Genomic DNA, 23,071 nt, shown 5'->3' with positions numbered 1-23,071 from the left:
GACATTAGGGTTCTGAGGTTCTTACAGCTCCTCACTTCCATTCTATCATAAAACTCAGCCATAGAAAAGCCATTAAACAACATATAAATCTGTGTTTTTATGAAGCATTTTTAGGTGATGCAGATGAGTCTCAAAGGTCATTGTGTGGCCACCTGTGGGCTCCATCATTCTAGATGTAACTATTTCCACTATAAGATTTTAGTGCAACTCACAAGCCATGCAACACAAGATTTCTTTCTATTTGTACCCAGAGCATTTCATACATAGTTAGACTGAAATAACAGAGAAGTTGATTAGTGCTGTGCCTTAGATTTCTATTGGAATGAGAAAAGACACTCATCGAATGCCAACTCTTTAGGAATTCGATGAAAAAGAAATAAAAGATACAGGACAAGTCTCAGGGTCCTGGTTGATACAGCAAAATAATAAATAAAGATACATTATTTGCTGACATCTTTAGCTTTATACAGGTGACCACTAGCGATCTAGGCTATAGCCATTAGGCAGACCTTCTCCTGGACATTGTCTCTTTAGAAGATAAAATATAGGGAAATAGTTTCCTGGTGAGACAAGCTATGGAAATAACATGAATAGAAAAGAAAAATAGGTTTTCACATCAGGACTTCCCAGAGCACTTCAGTGTATCAAAAACTCCAAAGAACAGGGAGATGCTTTATTCCAAATTCTTTAGAACACTGGGCATTTTAAATCATGTACATCTTGAAAGAGGAATATACAGATACACTTGGGAAAGGCCTCCTTTGGGTACACCTGTGCTTCATGCTTTCAGTTTTTTTGAGTTACTGTAAAATAATCTCACACTAATCGAAGTTTGTTATTGGTGGGTGGAAGAATTCTGAAATGTCTCCACAGGGAGAAGGGGACTTTATACTCATACATAATTCCGTAAACCGATAATAAACTAATGCTTCTTATAGATTGGTCTATGGACTACATGTCATCCGATTGTTCAGTGAAGTCAACTTATTGAATCTTCAAAGGTGAAAAAATGGCTGGCAATTTCATTGCCAGCAGCAATATTTCCTCATGTATTCTTCACAGTGCTTTACTCTTTGATAGATTTGGAGCAGACAATGTTTGTTTAGAAGATTTCTTAATAAGAGAGGGATGCTTAGAAAATAGAAAATAGCATGGCATGTCAGGCCTTTCCCATAATATATACTTTCGAGCAATTCTATGAAAGCTCTCTCATTTTTTGAAACTAAAAGTCAATACACTCAATTTAGATTGTGCATTGGTGAACATTTTAATAACAGATTCATAGAACCAGAATGAATAATCAATGCCTTCTTTAACTTCCTTATGAAAGAAAGGATAGAGAACCATGGAAATACAGGTGACCTTACCCTTTATATGAGGCATCTTGGAGTGTGGCCTTCCTAGATTCTGCCATCCCAGGTCATGGTTGGAATAGTGACCATGGTTGCGATCCCTATGCCGAGTGCCATCCAGAGCCGGGATATGTGGGGTCAGGATGCTCTCAGTGACTGGGATGCAGATGCCTGGAAATGAGGATGTAAACAGCTCAGTTTGACTCTACATCCGGTGATGTTCATCCTACCTGTGTCAGCAGGACCTCTGTGTGTCTGTGTGTCTGTGTGTCTGTGTGTCTGTGTGTCCGTATGTCTGTTTCCTAATCTACCTGCTATGTATCTCTATGGCTGCTGTTCATTTCTCATTCACTTACTGAGGATAGAATACTTTAGATCTGGAGTAACGCTTCCTAGATCTGAATTTGGCCTCTTTCAAGATCAAATGACACCATGCAAGCAGTAAAATAGGGATAAAAACAGAATTAATCTCATCGAATTATTGTAAATATAGTCAAAGAGCTTAGAATAGTGACATTGTGAAAAATTAAGTCAATGTCTGCTGTGTTTTTCTTTTCTTTTTTTTTTAAGTCCTCTGGCAAGATACCTGGCCAGGGACCTTTTTTTTTTTTTCATGAGTAAAACTATCTCTCAGTTTGGCCTACACAACTCTCAACCAGTGTGAGGCCTTTCATCCTCCCTTCAGTTCCTTTGTGGTTCTCACAACAGTTTTCTGCCTAGAGGCCAAAGCAGGCATGACAACGAGTTGGTTTTTATGAGTAGAGTTATGTTTCTACCCACTTTCTGCAGTTTCTTAAACAGAATGTTTGTCATTTCTCTATTAAGGCTGAATAAGAGTCTGAATGCCAATTCATTAGAGAGTCCTTTGTACTTGATGGGCCAGTCACCCTCCTCACCTTGAAAGGCTGCCCCAAGACATCTTGAATATAATAACACAAAACTCTTATAAACCAGGTCAGTGAACTCACAACTGAACTGCCTTTCTTGGCGTTCATATGTTTAGTAAACAACACATTCAGTGATTCTGCACATAACACTTCAATTTTTCAGTGGCATAAATCAATGTAGAACGTAGCCTAGAAAGTGGCCATTCACAAAGAAACCTAAGGTTTGGAAGCTGATTCTGGTATATCATAGTAGACAAACCAGGATCCCAACTCTCCCAAATACTAAAAGGTTCATATCTCAGGAGCCTGGAAAACATCATTAAACACCTTTCCATACAGGCTTTTAAGGAAGAAGGGCCTGTTAACACCTAGCAGGCCTCTTACCATTATTACAGCGGGTACCAGGGCAACACATCCCATCTCTATGGCATCGCTTCTTTTTCCTCCGACAGACCATGCAGGCTGAAGATCCTTGGTGGGGACTGTGGCAGTATCTTCCAACTTCGCATTCCTTATCGCTGCTGCAAGGGTAGGCCTGGTATCAGGACAGCACAGAAAGCAATGTGTGAGGCCTTGGGACAGTGAAAAGGCATTGAGGAACAAACCTGAAGGGAAATTAAGTCATGTTTGAGGTGCCTGAATAAAATACACCATTGTGTGTAGTTCTGAACATTGGTTCTCCAGGGTGACCCTTAGCTGATGGCTCAGTACTGGCTTTTGGTGGTGGCAAAGATGACTCTGATGATAAGCTTTAAAGTAGAAAAGCACCATGAAATTAACATTGCCCATACATTTCCATTGGCCTATGTTAGAGTTAGGATTTATACTTCATGCCAATAGGTCCCTGCGGTAAGAATAGCCCCAGAGGCTGTGGTATTGGTGACTAATGGCAGAGCACAAGAGCAGCTGCACCACTCCATTCTCACCTACTACTGAAGGGAGGGGGAAGAGGAAGGAACAGTAAAAGGGGCCAATGTTTGTGCTGGAAGTTAAAATGTGTTAGCTGCCCAATCTGATAAGAAAAATTTCTCACAATCTCTGCCTGTGGAAAGGGAAGGGGCAAGTCTTCCAGAATAATTTGAGAAACAACTTGTTGGGCACACAAAACGACATACCCCAAACAGAACAAAGGACCTTGCCCTCATCCGTACTTCCTCCAGAGAGCAACAGTGGGATCTGCATAACCAGAGATGCTGGAACTTGGTTTGCCACAGTTTTCACAAAGCCCAAAGGGTCTCTGCTCACACAACCTCCTCTCAGGAAATCACTGATTATTAATGTATTTCTTTACCCAGCAGTAAGTCTTGAAAGTTACCTATGATGCGTTTGATAGTAACTCAAAAGATAAAAGTAAAATATGGACTCTGGTTCTAGATGTCTTGCCTTTTGGAGCGCTTGGATCATTTGACATGTATCCATTCAAAGACTAATGTCACACAGAACAATTAGATTTAGAGCATTGAGACAGGCCCTCTGTTTTTAATTTTTTTGAAGCAAGGTCTTATTATGTAGCCTGTGCTTGCTGGAACTCACCACACGAACCAAACTGGTCTCGACTCTTAACCTTGTGACAATTCTCCTGCCTCTGTGTTGAACTGGAATTATGGGCAAGCGTTACCGGTCCTTTTGTTCTATTTTATTCTTTCATATTTTCAGAGCAATTCACTGAGTTTTAACTACAGATGCAAATCACATTTTTTAAAGCTCTGATCTTTGCTTTGAAGTGTGCATAAATGATACAAAAGTGAAGCTGAATAAAATGTTTGTGTCTCTAAAATAACTACTGTGATCTGGCTGCATTCATTATGAAATCCTACTTAATGTCCTGACCCCACCCATTGCTTATTTCCTTTCTCTTTTTCCCTTCTGTCTCTCTGTCTCTCTGTCTCTGTCTTGCCCCTCCCCCCTCCTCTCTCTCCTCTCTGCCACATGTTGGCCAGGTATGTCTCATACTCTTCAACTAAAAGGAGAAAGAACAGATGAAGTTTATGTGTGAGCCTGGGGGGGGGCAAATAGATTTTATCATCATTGCAGTGTCTTATTTAACCTTGAAAGAGGAAAGCGGATGCATCAGATGAATTGGTATTTTTTGTACACATTCCGATTTCATTAGTGGACTTTTGAGAATCTGAACGAAGCTGAATTCAGAGCAGTAGTCTGTTTTTCAGGAACCCAACACTGATGAAAACAAACCGAATGTCACTTCCCGCCTTGCCACACTCTTTCCCCCTTGAGCAGTTTACCCTCTTCCTATTTAAGCCCATTAATTTTAATTGAAACACAAATCACATGTTTCTGATTCATTTACATTCATTTCATCAAATTATTTTGCAAGAAGCATTTGATGTCTTACAAATCTTTCCTTCCTCAAAAATAGGACACGTTTTCTCAACAGAGACAAACATGTGCCACCTAAAACATCATGTGCTCCTAACAACACAGCAAATTCTCAATTCATTCTGAATAGAAGTGACATGGGGTTCCATCCCCGAAGAACAGACTCAATTGGAGCAATGAGTTGATTGCTAAATGTAGCTTATTTACACAGGAAATTGCCAAAAGGGCCCTGTTGTCTTCATCCTCAGTTAGTGGAATTTGAAGATAATGGGTGTAGCTGCTGTTAGACAAAAATATGGTTTATCTGAATGGCTATTCTAACTGTACAGAAGTTTATAGGGATGGGTCTGGTTAATAACATCGGTGTGTGATTTTTTTTTGATTTGCAAGTTATAGTAATGAAGTTTATTAAAAAATAAAAGTGGTATGTACAGTATTGCCATTTCAATATCTGAAGCTCATTTTTATCTAAAACAAACTACAGGATTGGACATATATTTCTATCATGAGTTCCTGTATGTTCTCTCCTTCCTTTAAAGTAGAAATGGCACAGGCAAAGACAGAGTATTTTTCTAACATGAAATATTATAAACATTGTGTGCTTGCAGCTCAATGCCCATATAAAAATTCCAGAAGGAGTAGTTTGGAGATGTGAAAGTAGAAATTAGTAATTTTAAATAAAACATGGCTTCTCATAAGCTTCTAAAACTCTTGGCTTCAGAAAACTACGTAAAGTCTAATGCATGAATATCAACATATATGTGCTCCGTGAATATTTTCAAGAAAGGACACAATAAATTGAATAAATTAAGTTTGAGAGAAGCAAGTGATATTTGGAGACATGTCTTGCCTTAAAAATAATTAGTGTCCTCGGCACAGAGTGAGGTATGAAGCCTAATCATCATCAAGTAAGCAAAGCAGAAAAATGCAGGCCCTGATTTATCAACAATGATTATCACTGACACGTCCCACCCACTTCAGTTACGAATCCGAGACGAGGTATTTTAACACTAACACGAGGACTTGACCACTTGCCATTTCATTAGTGTTCTTTTCTGTTTGTTTCCTATGATTAAATTGTGTCATAGTAGGAGAACAAGGAGAGAAACAGGCAGAGGGAGACACTGAAGAAGTGATGGGCTTAGGATTGAACGAAGGGACATCTGGTCAGAAAATACACATACATAAAACAACCAATGAGCAACTTTCACCAGGAAGATCTTCATTTCCCAATTACCTTGGTCTCAAGAGGCCGTTACTTGGTTCTCACTTGACGAGTGCTTCATGGCAAACATAAAGTAAGTTGGAAAGACTTAGCCAAAATTTGAATCTAACATTAATAACATGCTCACCTAGTTGTGTTTTAGAGATTTAAAAGTGAAAGGCTGATGTGCTTCTTACTGCAATGGTTTATAGCGGGGATTTTTTTTTTATGGCTTTAATGACTTGGTCTTTGGAGAACAGATACCTGTGTGTGAGATGAGGGGCAGTCTACTGGAAAACCAGTGATCAAGTAAGAATTAGAGCGAGACCTATATTCTCTTCCAGAGCTGATTAAAAATCTCATTTTATCAACATCCACAATCATTCACTATCCAGACTCAGGCATGGTTATGGTGTAAATTATTTAGGGACACCTAATAAGAGGAGAAAATTAGCCATAAATTAGCTCAATTAGCTATAATTATAAGAGACTGTCCAGAATGCAGCTAAAAGAAGAAAAATAGACATTTGCCTTAACCCCACCCCTGCCTTCTAAAACTAGAGTTGTTTCTTTCTATCAATTACTAAAGTAGTGGTTGTTGTCACCATGACAGGAGTTACAAAGGAGAGAGGGGAGGAGAACACATTGAACGCAGCTTGAATCGAAGTCTATCAGAAATCAAATTTTCTTTATAGTACAAAGATTTGAAGTCCCGATGTGCCAGGGTGGGTTGGTACCTAGGAGGGGTTCTCTGGGGCGGGGGTGGGGAGGTAGGGCTGTGAGGGAGGAAGGGATCTGCAATCAGGATATAAAGTGAAGAAAGCAAGAAGGAAGAAAGGAAGGAAAGAAGGAAGAAAGGCAGGCAGGCAGGCAGGCAGGCAGGCAGGCAGGCAGGCAGGCAGGAAGGAAGGAAGGAAGGAAGGAAGGAAGGAAGGAAGGAAGGAAGGAAGGAAGGAAGGAAGGAAAGAAGGAAGGAAGGAAGGCAGGCAGGAAGGAAGGAAGGAGGGAGGGAGGGAAGGAGGATGGGAGGGAGGGAGGGTGGGTGGGCCGGCCAGCCGGCAGGCAGGCAGGCAGGCAGGCAGGCAGGAAAACAGTGCAAAGTCCATTTCCACTGTGCTAGTTTAGAATGATTATTTACAGTTTTAGCAGTGAAATGAGGAAGAGACATCAAGTAGCTTTTCGAAATACGTAATGTAATCAGTGGCAGAGGATTTTGAGTGTACTGAGCAAGGTTGTTCACTGGTGACCTCTGTGCTGAATCCAGAGATTAGAAAAGTACACTTGCCCACATCTTTCTAATGCCAACAGCCTGTCCTGACATAGTCATGGAAAGACAGAAAACTGGCCAGAAACACAGCCACATCTATGACAAGGATTCCAGTTCACAACATCAGTTTTAGCTATAAATCAGAATTAGAAGCAGAATCCTGCCATGCAAATCATGACAACTAGAATTCTGAGGAGCAAAGCAGAATGAAATGCAGCCATTCCATTAGTTCCCTGAGATCATAAGGAATATTGCTTCAGGTTTCACTACAACACTAACCAAGAAATAGACCCTTTGGCCACAACCAAGCCTTCCACATTCTCAAAAGAATGCTATTTTTCCTCTTTGATGATGGAGGGAGAGAAAGAGACAGATTGTTCATGTGGGGTGACTGGCCACCCATCCGGATTCTTGCAAGATCAACCTACTTTTGTTGTTGTTTCAATCTAGACAATCCTTCGTCCCCTTGAGCACTGTTTGTAACAAGCACGGAAGTTGACTGGAGCCAGGAAAACCTCATCAGCTGGGCAGGCGGAAGACAGCCTGCGGGGGTGGGGGGGGCAAGCCAGCTGTGTGAATGAAAAAAAAAACCTTTGGGTGGATAGAGGGTGTAACAGTGAAGGGTTGGGGAAAGGAGCATGTCTTGGGCTCTGCTGTCAAAGTGTGGCTGGCCATCACACTTGGGACACCACAGCCTTATCCTAACTCCTCAGAGGAGAGATTAATTTCCTAAGTTTTGATGCTCTACCTGGTAGACTCATATTTCCATGAGAGCATAAGGGGTGCTGCTTCAAAGGCATGCATGTCAAAACTGCACATAAACATTTCATCATGGGGATGCTTCGTGGATAACACCTCACTCTATGTGAGAATACTTATCCTCTCCTTTGTCCACAATGGCAAAGCATCTTTGAGGACTCATGGATATCAGGCTTGGGGGGAATAAGCTATATTAAATGTGAGAGAAAAGGCTCACAGTCTCATGGTGTGCATGATATGAACAGCTATTTGTCGATTGACTCAACAATCAGCAGACCAGAATCTACTGACATGGCCTTCGGGGACTGATTACAAGTTATCAACCAGGTACTTTTAAAAGCTAGATCTGTGAACTGCAAATGTTTTGCTGGCTACTCTAAGGGTGTTCTTGGCAAAAATATGCATGCCTTTTCACATTTAACATCTAAAATGCATAAACGTATTTGTCTGGTTAATACAATCCTTAATGTTAAATATGTTGTAATATCAACCTTATGGTAATTTAATATGGTGAAATAAACACATACAAAACAGCATTTTCATCATGAGATTAATTTTGGTCTACTTTCCCATGAACATTTCTTCTTCAACTAATACTGTGGATTACAGTGAGTTAAATTTTGAAATACCAAAGTCATTATCGCAACTTTGAATGTTTTGCTTCCAGATTTTCCATGATTTCACTTAAGAATTATGGATAAGGGCCAGGAAGATGTTTCAGCCTGTGAGGGTACTTGCCACCAAGACTGATGACCTGGGCTCCATTCCTAATGGTAGGAGAACACAGACTCCCCCAGGGTGACCACTGACTGCCACATGTACATGTACAAAATGGCACATGAATACCCAGTCACACACACACAGGGAATACATAAATACATACATACATACATACATACATACATACATACATACATGCATGCATGCAAATTTTTACAAAATCAATGATAAAAGAAAGAAGATAAGATTTTAAGACAAAGTACTAAAATTCAGACCAAAATTTTAGTCAAGTGCTATAAGTCTATAATTCTAGCAGTAAGGTGGCAAGACAAGAGGATTACAAGTTCAAGACCAGCCTTGACTACATAATGAGTTCAAAGCCAATGTCCAGACTATGGGATCCTCCCACACCCCCCACAAATATATAACATAAAAATGTTTAAGAATTTTGCCTATATTTTCATCTATAATGCATTAAAAGCTCATCAACTCAGATATAACCTTAGGCAATTTCAAGAAGAATATCCATGGAAGCTAACAAAACTAAAATAATTTGTGTTTCTGACATTACTATGACACACAAACACAGCAAATTCTCCCAGCCTCTGGCCCTTACAATCTCTTCTGCCACTCTTCCTCAATGTTCCCTGAGCACTGGGGTCAGGAGTTGTTCTGTAAGTAGGTATTCCTATTGAAACTGGGCCTCACAACTATGCAGTTTGGTTGGTAGTGGTCTGGTTGGTTGTGGTTTTATCTAATTCCCTCCATCTATTACGAAAAATGGTTTTCATGACTAGGGATAGGGTGAGGCCTATACTCATACCTGAGAATTTAGAGTTATACCCACAAAGTCTCACCAACATGGCTACCTAAATATGAGCTGAGCAATGACAATAGATTTGTGGAAGTATAAAGGAAAAAGACCATGAAGCTTCAACCTTACCCAAGGGTAACTACAGGCAACTAAAGGATGCACAGAGTAAGAGAAATAAGTCCTTCCCCAACTAACTACCTAATACCAAATGATCACCCCAGAAAACATGCAGTCAAGTAGCATTGTACAAACTAAGTATGCTATATTTATGGACATATATGCATATACATATACATATAGGCATGTAACAGTAACCAATAAAAAAGGTCATGAATTTGAAAGGCAGCAAGCAAGGGTCTATGGGGAGGTTTGGAAGGAGAAAAGGACATAGAGAAATGGTGTAATTATAATCTCAGTAAGAAAAGAGTGAAAAGCCAACCAACAACAAAACAGCCATGGAATCAACATGGCTGAATCAACATTAAGTTCAGTTTCCTAAGAAGAATAAAAAAATTACGTGTGTGTGAAGTTCAGAGGACAGCCTTATGGAGTTCCATCCACCTTACAGATTCCAGGGGCTGAACTTAGCTTGTCAGGCTTACACAGCAAGTGCCTTTACCTGCTGAGCTGTCTCGCTGTGGCTATGCCCCCAGCTTCTATCTTCTGAAATGATAAAAACCCAATGGCAGAGTCTATAAAAATTCAATTAAAATTCATATTATTATTAGATAACATTTTGCCTAAAAAATTCATTGAACTTGTGTGTGATGAGTCATGTGGCCTGCTTAACACATTTTCTCTTACTTCTTCACAACCAACCCTTTTGTTAATCTTGCTTTCCCAATCATATTCTACTCAACTTTTATTATGATTTTCTAAAATACTATGATTCCAATATAGTAAGCAATTCTCACTATTTAATGAATAAATCATTTTCCTAAAAATATGCCACTAGTGTGTTTCATGTTGTATTTCACTGTACAGCTTTCTTATCTAGTATAGGCTCTTTATGCCCATATTAATTTGCCTCTTGTCCTCAGTTCTGCAACCTCAAGGCTTAAATATAGAATCTGGGCGGGAGAAAATGCATGTCTTACTCACTACATATATACGGGTGAGTTTACATTTGCCCATTTTGTTAGTGTTCAAACAAGACCTCAACTCCAACTTCCTCAGAGCTGTTCACAACCATTGACTGAGGTAACTTGTACAAGAGCATTACATCTCCACACCCAAGCATGGTACAGCCACGGATGTGAACAACTCAAATTCAAAGTTACGCTTTTATTTACACCTCTTCCAAACAAGAACAGACATTGTTGATGTTATTCCCAACATAATATAGTATAACAATTGTTACAGAGAGCTTTGTAATAGCCAGTATAAGAAGTCTAGAAATGACTTAAAAAATAAGACTGCGAAAACTTGTGCATTTTGTGCATAAACATTACTTCATTTCTAATAACTCCATCCCATTATCCTTGTTTAATTTAAAGAAAAGACAGGAAATGGAGTTCTGATGCAAAAGCTGAAAGGCAAGGGAACACCTGTTAATGCTGCCTTGGTTGTAAGTTAAGAATGATAGATTTCTTTCAGTAGCCAGAAATGCAGTAGTTCCTCCAGTTAATTCGGGAAGTCCCACCGAGTCCCAAGAGGAAATGTTAATTTTATACAAGAAAAGGTAGATATTCCCTGGCTTTGTGTGCTCTACTCGGTCCTTTTTCTAAGATTACTTTTATATATGAGATTGGAATAAAATTGTATCATTTTCTCCTTCCCTTCCCTTCCCCTCCCTCTCTCCAAAACCGTAAATATAACTCTCCCTGCCTTCTTTCAAATTCAGGCTTCTTTTCTTCTTGATTATTGTTTCATGGATATATGTATGTGTGTGTATACATACATATATTCATAAATACAACCTGTTCAGTCTGAATCATGTTACATCTTTTCAGGGTCAATTACCTGGCTTTGGATGACTGTGCTCTCCTCCTGGGGAAGGCTCTCCTCCAGCTCCAGCATTTCTTAGTTGATTGTTACTCTTTTAAGCATAAAGGAGATTCTAAGGAACGTTTTTTGAATGGTTTTCAAGCCCATGATCTAAGCTCTGGCTTACATTACCTACCATAGAGTGAATAGACTCTGCCATGTGGTCAGAACTTTTCCATGTGGTCAGAACTTATGGGAACCTAAGTAAGGGATGTGACTTACCTGGATCTTTACTGATTCTATATGATTATGATTGGCCATTTGACCTCTGTTAAAACACAGAGTGAAACTGCTCCTATATGTGGCCATAAGCAGTGCTTTAGCATGAGTCAGAAGAGTCCTATGAATTTGGCTGTTTTTACAGCAAGTCCTTTAAGACCTGGTGACTGACTGGGTATAATTATCTAAATTTAGAGGAGTAAACCACTCAACTTCATGTTTTATTCAAAATTTGGGGTTGATCTTTATTAAAATAAATCTCATTCCAGTCTTACAAATTTGCCCAATTTCATGTCTTTAGAAATATACTGTGGTAAGGCAGATTTTATAATTGCACTATTTGAATTATGCCTCCAGATCAATTTGTTTAATGGCTCTAGGATAAGTGAGTGAGTTTCATTAGTCCCTTGATAAAATGGGCATATTTCCCTACCTTCAGCAGTGCTTACCTGCTTACTTCCTCATAAACAGTCCATATATTCTCTTTAAAAATACTTATTTTCAGACTTCCCCCTAGACATTCTATTTCCATAAAATTGAATGTGGTCCAGAAATCTGTCTTTAAATAAATTCTGCTCTGGTGAGCACACAATAACGGAAGATAGAGAGGCATGGATTTACAGATGTTGCAAGGATTAAAGATGTATCTTTTGCAAGTATCACAAAGATGATGGCAAGCTAGAGAAGTTATGAACCCAATACCTTCTCCAGACAAGAGTCTAAGTGGAGACTCTTTTCATGGCACCAACTAAGCCTAAGAAACCAGCCTATTGGCAGCAGCTATTTCCAGAAAGGTTCATCCTCATTCCTAGTACTGATCCATTGTGCTTGAGGGAGAGCTTGAGAATTTCTAGAGCTCTATGAAGAGTAAAGGAAGAGAAGCACACACACCGTCATGCACTGGGAAGGATACAGGGTGGGCTCAGCTGTCACCACATCCATCACTGCTGCATCCTTCCATACCCTCATGTGGTATACACCTGTGTCATGTTGGCAACAGATACCAATGCATCTTCCTTTGTATTTTATATCCTGAAGGTATCCACAAAACAAATAGCTTTCATCCCCATACAATATGTGAAAGACAATGTGAGCTCCCATTAGTTTATGCTCTTAATATGTCCTCTGCTTTTCAACTCCCAATGAAAGGTACATTTATATTTACAAGTTGATATTTTGGTAGATGCAAAAAAACAAGTTCTTGTAGCTTACTGCTTTAAAAATACTTTTATGATTATAAAACAGCCAGACATTGATAAATATTTCTGTTTTCAAAGTACAAATACTTGGTAACTTAAATGTCATATGAGTTGGTGACCAAATACTTGTAATATTATCATGAATTTAGAAAACGATGGCATAATATTGCTGTGGTTGTGCATGTAATTATGTCCATGAACATGTGAGTGTGTCTAGGAATTTTATCAAGTTACCTCAGGAAATTTACCAAAGAAATATATATTTTACATGAGGAAAGGTAGAAAAGGTTATTAATGAGAATAGAAGAAAGAAGAAAATTTGAATTACACGTAATCCTTTAAAGATATTTTATAACTTTCACTAGATAATGCATATCTAATTAAAATTAATAAAATTTTTAAAGAGCTAATGTTTCAAGATTCAAAATAGAGTTTTTTTATTTGTTGTTAATGTATTCCTTATGTTTTTTGTTTTGTTTTAAGAAAGAACCAGTTTTCTTATTTTTTTTTCAGTTTTCTTAATCCAAAGTTTACTGCAAGACTTCATGTGAATGCTTCCCAAGGAAAGTATTCTGAATAAGTTCATAAATTTCACCTTCTTGTAACAATAAGGCTGTCAATTAAACATTCAAAAGCATATTATCACATGCATACATACCCACACAATGCATTGCTCTAACAATTGCCTAACTGGGCTAATGTTTGTTATTATCTGGGATGACTTCACCTGATATAGGGCAGTCAAATGGTAACAGCTCTCTCCTCCTGTTGAATTCTCCTTCATTTCCTCCCGGAATAAGGCCAGACTAAGTAGCCACTGGCTACATTTTATTCTAATTTTAAGGAAACAGCTGATAAAAGCAGATAAAATTTGAAAGGCTGTTCATTTCTCGTCAAAGAGATGAAAAGAAAACCCAGCAAAATACCTATCTTAGTATTCATTCTGCAGCATGGAGTTTTCCACATCTGTTGAAGAATGCTATAAGTAAAGATTACTCAAAGATTATAAGCTGTTCCTATGAGAGCCAAGAGGGTGTGAATGAGAAGACATACAGTTTTCATCCTTTCAGTGTGGCAGTGTAGAGAGGTAGTAATATCAGAAAAAGCTGACCCAATATCTATATAGAGGGTTACAACAAGAACTACTCTGTAGCTATTATCGGACTGCACTGACTGAGAGACCTTTTATTACAGACATAGGGCAAGGCTGTGATGCACAATTACAGGGGAGTCTTGGAAAAGCAATTGGACCAGAACTATGATAATCCTAGCCAAAGTATGGAGCATGTAGATGCCTTGTTTGATCAGCCACAGAACGAAGGACTAGAATAAGTCGCTTGCTTATTCAGAAGTAAAAGAAACAGGAGCTCTCATGTGAGAAGAATTTTACCATCTTATTCTTTGCAAGTTCAACCTGATACCTGCATTTATGGTATCTACAGAACACAGCCTGTTTTCTCCAGTCTGTTCTGTGTAACTTGTTAACTAAGCCTCTGTGTCCTTGACCTATGTTTTGTTCTCTGCTGTTCAGATTGTCATGATGATAAGGCAGATCAGATCTCACATAGCAATGTATGCACAAGACATGCCAAGTACACTTATATAGTCAATTGAACCATTTCTGAGTTCCAAAATCTAAGACAACTAGGAATGTTTGAAGCAATTTCAAAGTGTCAACTTCGAGCTGGGGTAAAAGTCTCCCAGTGGAGGAGTACTTGACTTTCTGACAGATGAAATTTGACAGTGACCAGGGTCACTTCTTTATTTAAGACATTTTTAAGATTTCTGAGTGGAAACGCCTTAGATTGACGAATAGTTTTACTTTTAGTTTCTGATAATAACAATAATATCACCACATGTTATTTATTAAAATAAAGCACTTTTCCAAAAATAAAAATGAATAAGTATCTCAGTGTACATATGGACTTAGTTCTCAGCCTCGTATCCCACGAACCAATTTAAATTCTTACTGTGTAGAAAAATGAAAGAGGTCACCACACATGGGCCAAGAGATACTTGTCTCCAGAACAACACGGTATAGAGACATCACTCATTGAGTTAGCATCAATTTCTATCAAACTTTTCTTTCAAAAGCTTTGGGAAGGAAGGAAATTATAAGCCAGATGATGACTGTTTTGATTTTTGGTGACCCTGGTGGTCAAGTATCAGCCTCAGAAATGTGGTACATCTTGTGATGACATACTTAATGTGTTAGTAATCCCAAAGAGAACATACTGAAGACATTGGTCCCCCACACCACCCACAACCTAGTGCATCTGCTTTGGTGTGGTGACCCAGGCATTCTCAGTAGAGCAAAGGGGGACAGAACATTTGTTACCAGATTAAACCAAAAATATCATGTTTTGGATTCAAGTCATTTTCTTCTCATTCCATTGGCCCTTTCTGCCTGTGCAAAGGGTATGCACTCCTGTATTCTGGCTGCTTCTATTTGTGGGCCCCTGGGCATTTCTAAAGATTCCCAGATCTTTAGACTCTCTTTACTACCTCCATATTTAACCTTACATTCTAGCAGCCCTTGCAAATATATGGGCTTTTAAAATGTGAGTACAGGACAAGGCAGGAAAAGAGAAGCAGAGTGTAGCTAAGAAAACAAGAGTTCCTACAGGAATTAAGGTGGATCTGTATTGCCTGCACACAACCAGAATGCTAGTCTTATTAAAAATAGAGGTTCATGAAAAGGGGTAATGGCGTTTTTAAACAATGATCATTCTAAACAAGGGTCATTCTAAAGTCTTTCACTTACAAAAAAAAAATCTGCACCGCATGCCATATATTCAAATGTGTCCAGAAAATATTTAGAATGTTACACAAAATCTGCCTGGTGTTGTTTGATCATTTTAACCAAAGAAGAAAGAAGCTATCATACAAATAAGGTTACCAGAAAACATTTCTATTCTTGGCTTGGTGAGGAATCTATTTTCTAACTACAACTTTACCTTTTGTATCAGGAATGCCAGCCGAACTTGGCTACATGTAAATCCTCTAGCCAGCCCCAACCTATGACTCTGCATTTAGAAACATTTACCCTCTGTCAAGAATACTCTCCCCATCCCGATTCATCATAAAGGTATTTCTATCTCACGATTCAGAGATGGCATTGCCTTATTTCACTCTTGAGCAGCTCTCCAGGCTGACTAGCCACTACGGGCTGAGATAGAGTTGACATTTGTATCCCTGATATAGAGCACTTATCTGTGTGCACTAACTCTCAAAGGACACAGAGCATGCTCCGTTGAGTGCTCCGTCTACCTTCTCTATATTCTCTGAGTAAGAACATATTTGGAATGCATTAACATTCCTTAACATGTCTTCTCCTGTGTTGTTTTTTTGTAACAATGGAATAAAATTTATGGATTTAAATCAACTAAACTACTTACAATCAAATAGGAATGATAATAAGATAAAGCTCAAAAGCTCAAAGATGGTTTTGTAAGTATTTTCATATTGGTTTTGAAAGCCAGTCACATACTACTAAAGCCATTATATAGGAAGCTGTTTTTTGAAGAAAGGAAGTTGGATAATGAGACATTTTATGGGTAGGAATTGGGCCACAAGTTTCTCTCCATATGACTAGACTCCCCTTTACCTTACCTTATATTCATCCTCTTTTCCATGTATACATTATCTACAATAGAAAGCAGGACCCTTCATTTCTAAGTAGCTGTGGATTGTCTGTGCCAGAGAGGCAATGATGCCCTGGTAGTTATCCACTGCAGGAGCTGTCTTTGATCTCTTTCCTAATTGTCCTCTGGAAATGCTTAAGAATTTTTGCTAGGTTGGAACACTCACAATGAGTAATTCTTGGATCAAGGATTTGATTACTGATTACTTCCCATTCCTAATACTTCTTTCCATAGCTTCTCTGCTTCTGCCTCTAAACACTGTCTTTAATTGTATATCACATGTGATAGTTTCCTAGTGAGCTACCAGGAATTGTATTGAGGATTGCTTTTGCAACAAAGAATTAATGCTATACCAACTTAGAAAATCTTAGTGGTGTTGAAACCCAATGTCACAAGGTACCTTAGTTACAACTCAGGTAATGAGTACAAAACAGAAGGACACTCTTCAGGTGTCCATTTTTGCAACCACCAGAATCTCCATGTGATGACTACTTACAATACTGAACCAATTGAGCTAAATAGGATTCTTTATCAAACACATTAAATTAGTTAAATATTACTTGTATGTCAGCTTTCAACCAAGAGAGAGTGTTTACAGGTTTTGAATAAAATGCTTTCAGATGTTGTCTATAATTCTTGTTCATATGCCCTCAGTTTCCATAATCACATCCATGATTATTGGAATTTTAGAAAAATTCACATTCACAAATGCAAAAGATTGTTTGTCTAAGTTCATATTTGATACTTGCACAATGATACTGTAAAACTGTTTGCTGGACAAAGGGACAAGAAATAAGGACTCTGCCTTCTAGGTTGAATGTTTCCTATGCTGGTCTATTTGGAAAAGGTTGCATGCTTGTAAGGATCCTTCCATTTTCATTGCCCAGAATAGACTGAAGTGTGGGATTCTTTTATTCTGTAGGAAGAGGATAGACACAGCCACACCTGGGCACAGCAGGTTTCAGACAGGATGGATTATGTTGGGCTATAACATTTCCTGGGTTTAAATGTGATCACCAGAACTTCATTCACACAAGCAAGTCAAGTGGTTTCCATACTAAGATTAGGTGAAATGAATTTTTCTTAATTATAAAACCCAACACTAGCCAGGCTCCTGTCTGAGAATAGATCAAAAGCATAACAATCTGCACATGGACTGCTTTTCATCTGCCCTCCTGGAGCACAGCACTATACAACACTGATCAAATGCTGCCTGGGGCAAGAAATCGAAATGCCAAGAGCAGGTCCTTGAAACAGACTGCTCATCCCATAGCAACAAGAGCTTTCCTTTCATTACTGACATATCAGAAATCTTTACACCTTGCAAATTGTGCTTCCCAGAAACATTCGGATGTCATTTTTACATAGAAGCATTAATAAATATTAACAAACCCACTTTTAAAAAAAGTCTGGTCTTGCTTTCTGGAAATTATTGCGGGACAAAAGGAGACTATTTCAAAACGGTCTCACAGAATGATCATTTCAAGGTGTAATCGGCCTGTTACTGATTATAAAACAATAATTAATATTTAATAGCAACTGTACATAGAGTTTTGTGTCTTCAGAGTTAATACCAACAAATTAATTATCTGTCACAAGCTACCAACACATGTTTGTAGAACTTCAAGAGCTTTAGTATCCATGTGTGTCATCTTATGTCTACAGTGGGACCCCTCCATGATTAGATATTAATAGACATTCTTGCATGTACACAGATGGGGTAGCAACATCCCCACACCCCAACATCTGGCTGACTCAGTGGTGAATCTCCAACTCAGATCCATTCTAAGGCAGAAAACATGTTTGGAGTGATAGACTGGTATGGTTTTCATTGAAGACAAGTTTAACTGAAAATAATAAATTGTCTGGGAATTTGGGTGCATAACCTGGGTGTGGTAGAAACGAGGTTTTCCTATTTCTAACTAGAGTTCCATAACACCACACGTAACCTCAGCCCAGCCACAGATCCTGAGATCCACCAACTAACAGGCCAAAAAGTCGCCTCCTGTTAACAGATTCCCCAGTCACAAAGCCTTATGCTCATATTTCCATGGGACCTTGACAATAGCAAGTCTTGGAGACTGCAGATATTTTGCAGATGTGCCTTCCACAAAATGATTTCACAACTTGCCCGGACATTTTATTGTGTTTGTTGATTTGTAGAAAAATAAATAATAATCTCTAGTTGTTATTAAAAGTTGCAAATGTTAATTGTAATCATTTTTCTTTTGTGATTTCCTAACTTGTGAAAACTTAAGTCCCTTTTCCAAGTGTAGAAGCCCATGAAAGAATTATTGATCTTAGTTATGACGGTGTTGTTTTGTTATCTTTTCAAAATTTGTTTCTGTTAAAGAAATGACTGAAGTGTTTGTGGAGGAAATAATATGATAGGTATAATGTATTTTATTTGTTACATTTGTTTTTCTCCTTGGGAAACAAGAGGCAGTTGGAAAATATGGATGAAAGAAGACTAGGTATGCACGAAAAATTGGTCAAAGATATAGGACCAATATGTGAGGCTTCATACATTTCATATCCTACACTTTTGTGCTTGATAGAAATTTCCATCAAAAACAAGAGATGTTTTGTAAATGTAGATAAAAATATAATATTAATCTAGAAGTGATCAATCCCATACATACCTCACATTACTTGAACCTTATACACAGCCTGGGCAGTGTTCTAGATGTGCAATCAGAATTGTCACTTGGCCTCATCTTCTACTTGGAGAGAAGGAAAGGTAACCTCAAACAGCCTGTGCCAGGCTAGAAAGATTTTGGATTTGATACAAGTAAGAGGTTCTACCCTCTGGCAAGTTCTACCCTCAACTGTGCACAGGTAACTATGAGTTAGCTGGGTGCAGATATTGATATTCTAAACTATTGATATCTGTACTATTGAGTATCTTAGTTACTCAAGGCCTCTAAGGAATGAGGATTACCTATTCAAAGCCTGCTTGGGATATAGACCAACTTTAAGGCCAGCCAGCCTGGACAACTTTCTGAGACTATGTCTCAAAAGAGAGACAGAGAATGACACAGAGAGACAGAGACAGAGACAGAGACAGAGGGACAGAGGGACAGAGAGAAAGAGAAAGAAAATGACAGATACACAGAGATAGAAACAGAAAGATAGAAAGAAGGAGAGATAGAGAGAGACTGAGATAGAGAGAGACAAGGAGACTTGACAGACTAGCATGATTTCTCAATCCTTTCAGATCAAATTCCCAGGCAGCCAAAGGGGAAACATATATATTCCCAGTCATGGGGATCCATTGATGAGTTTTGTAAAGTCCTAATATAAGAAGCAGTAAAGATGATTAAAATAGGGTTAGTGCCCCCATAGGGACAAATAGAAAATGGGATACAATATACTGCACTTGTGGAGAGTCATAACCCAGGCACTACTGACACACCCTCAATACATCCTCTCATGTAATACATGAGAGACCTTGTCACCTTGGAGTAGAAAAAGGAAAAAAATGATATAACCAAGCTGAGTGTATGGAGTGACTTGACTGTTTTCAACTAATCTTTGGGTCCTGAGAATAACTGGGATATGTATGTGTAACATGTGATATAATCAGGATTATATATCAGGAAGATATAATGTGATATAATCAGGGAGAGGAAGAATAAGAATAAGAAAGAGAATGAGGAGGAGAAGGAAGAAGGAGGAGGAGGAGGTGGAGGAGGACGAGGAGGAGGAGGAGGAAGAGGAAGAGGAAGAGGAAGAAGAAGAAGAAGAAGAAGAAGAAGAAGAAGAAGAAGAAGAAGAAGAAGAAGAAGAAGAAGAAGAAGAAGAAGAAGAAGAAGAAGAAGAAGCAGCAGCAGCTACGTATCTGTGTTCTTTGAGCAGCCATCCCCTGACATAACATCTGTAAAGCACCCTATGGGTGGCACATGCATTCTGTCAGAGAATTAGGAAATGGATTGTGTTGGGCTTTTAAAATGGTATTAATATACAAGTCGTGTAACATAAAATTAACCCCTTTAAGATGAATAGTTCCCTTGGACAATGTTGTCACACATTCACAGTTGTTTAACTGCCCCTTCTGGTTCCAACGTGTTTCATTGCTCAACAAAAAGCCCACTAAGCAGTTTGGTGATACACTAGAACTTTTGAGTGTCCAGGACAGGAGGCTTACTCAGATCTACTGATGACCTATGCTTAATTCATATAAAAGTAATAACGGAATCCAGCTTTTCAAACTAAATTTATTAGCCGATTAGAGGTTCTCAAATACATGCCTCCACCAGACAGCTAGGGAATGTATCAGACACAGGCTGATGGTTCCACCTTCTACATCTCTGAGTCAATAAGTCTGCAGTGGACAAGAAAATCACATTGCCAACAGATTCCCAAACAATGCTGATGTCACTGTCCCTACAGTGATCTATAATGAGCAATCTTAACCCCAATTTCCTAATTATAGATTTTTTTCTAAATTTAACCAGAAGTGTCTATATTCAAAGAAATAGTCATAGTGGAAGCACTATTTTCTCTGTGCATAATTTTTTTTGTTTCGTTTGTTTGCTTTTGGCTAAATCACCATCCAAAAAAGGCCCTGTAGGTAACTATAGTTTGTCTGCTTAAAAATTGCCATGTAAATGAAAAGTTTGTTCCTTGCTGAAGTCTTAACTTCCCCTTAAGTAGTTGAGCATTTCTCTTTCAAATGTCGGGGAGAAATATTAAAACTATATGTTTGCAGGTCAGCACCAATCAGAGGTCATTTCCCATAATAATCTGACACAGTGTCTGGCATACAGTCGGCATTAACTATCAGGTAAATGAACTCATTTATGTAACAATTAAAGGTAAATTTCTTTTAGTATATTTGAAGTACTTCCAAGTACACGGCCACAGAACAAACTCTGTGTTTTGTATTACGGGCAGGGATTTCTATACTGGTTCACCCTCAGCCACGTTTCAGCTCAGCACTGTAGTCTAACAGCACCAAGAGGTTTCCTTCAAGGCACTAATTACACCTCCAGAGGCATTCCATCCCCTTGGATTTCTGTAGAAGTGAATGCCAATGTTTTAGCATCAACTTAAGACCACCACCCATGTGTGTGCATGTGAGTTGATGAAAATTCCAACATCTGTCCAGCAGATCTGCCTGTGCCCTTCTGGTGACTAAGCTTGAGGTTGGGTGAGGTGGAACATTGCAGGAGTCAAGAGTGGGGCTGACGATCTGACGATGTCTTGTTTCTAAAGTGCCTGGATCCTTTAATCTTTCTTCCTTTGATGTCTGAGATTTCCTTCTCTAGGCAGTGACACTGGGACCAAAGCAACACCAGGAAACCATTTTCCAGTAAAGGGTGTGTGCACTACGAACACCTGCAGCGCCCCTGGAACCAGGTGACTTGAATTACACACACATTTCTATATTTCTGCTTTGTATGTGGGTGGCAATTTCAACCTGAAAAAAAAAACCTATTGGGTAAAAGATGATGGCTCTGGTCACAGCCGGTGACTTCTGTTTGTTTTTGCACAAGTATCAAATAAAATCACAAATGATCAGAGAGGAAGAAGAAACTTTGTGGTTCTTATGAGTATAAAAACATTAGCGTGCAAGCCAGTAGGACTTTTGTACAAGTGCTTTGTAGATTCAAACAAGAGAGAGAATAGCTTATGGTCAAACTCTCTATGCAACTGAAAGATAGAATTTGGGATTCAGTCTTGATATGATCGTTATCGGCGAGTGTGCGAACTTTTTGCACCCTGCTTAACAATTGTGGGCTGCTGGCTTCTTTCTCATCTATAGAATCCAGGTCAGCTTCCAAAACGTTAGGACTGGGGGACCTTGTTTTGTTTTCTGTTTTGTTCTGTTCTGTTTTTGTTATAACAACCTGTCCCTTGCACTTGAGAAAGGAACTACCAAATTCTGGGAACTGGTCATTTTTCATTTGCATTGCTTTTCTATTACAAACATACTGTAAATTGATGCTGATTTGGGCATCAGAAAATGTTTTCCTCAGTCCTGCTTATATTTAACCTCTACCGGTTAAGTGTAGGGGGTTCCCTAGGATGATATCATTCTCTATTCTTTCTGTAAGATTTCCTTTACATACAACCATTTCCTCTTAGCTCTCAGTACAAAACCTTCTTGTCTCCTCCTGCCTCAGGTGAATCCTCCACTTCCTCTTGCCTTCCCAGAAGAATATTTCTCAACAGATCTAGCCTCAGGTTTCTTACTGTACTATAAAACCTTTCTCTTTAAAATTCTAGTGATGGCTTGTCCCTAAAGACTAAATATTCCCCTTTCACTGTTGAGTATCCTTTAGAGACCTTCCTGAGTTTCATGGGCCATGTACCCACATAAAAAAGATTAGGATAAACCATCTTCGCTTCATGACTTTCTAAACAGCCTTCAAGAAGTAAAAATTAGTGAGGTTTCCCAAAGTTTGATAAAAGAGCTACAAAGCAAGTGGGTTAGGAAGCAAGGGAGCTGAAAGGTAGAGAAGCCAAATCCAGAGTATTTTTAGTGAGAATGTTAAACATATTAACTTCTAAACATTTTGTTTTGAATAAGTATGACAGAATATTAGAAGTTATTATCAGAAATGAGAAACTTAGATGTTTATTTTAAAAATTACATTTAGAATCATTTTAAAATATGGCTTAAACAAATAGAGTTAATGTATCTGGCATTTTAGAAAATATTGTTATTAAATAAAAAT

The 23,071-nt window shown here is 38.6% G+C and overlaps 1 protein-coding gene across 1 annotated transcript in view; it reads right to left on the bottom strand.

Annotated features, from left to right (window-relative positions):
- Nucleotides 1-23,071, bottom strand: part of Dkk2 (dickkopf WNT signaling pathway inhibitor 2) — a 91,679-nt gene that overhangs the window by 3,011 nt on the left and 65,597 nt on the right. The window contains 2 exon segments of the mRNA NM_001106472.1: nucleotides 1,368-1,523; nucleotides 2,624-2,774. Coding sequence (NP_001099942.1) covers nucleotides 1,368-1,523; nucleotides 2,624-2,774 — 307 coding nt within the window.

This window comes from Rattus norvegicus, chromosome 2 (genome assembly GCF_021556685.1).
Source record: "Rattus norvegicus strain SHRSP/BbbUtx chromosome 2, alternate assembly SHRSP_T2T, whole genome shotgun sequence".
NCBI lineage: Eukaryota > Metazoa > Chordata > Mammalia > Rodentia > Muridae > Rattus > Rattus norvegicus.
This window is presented reverse-complemented; position numbering and strand designations above follow the sequence as displayed.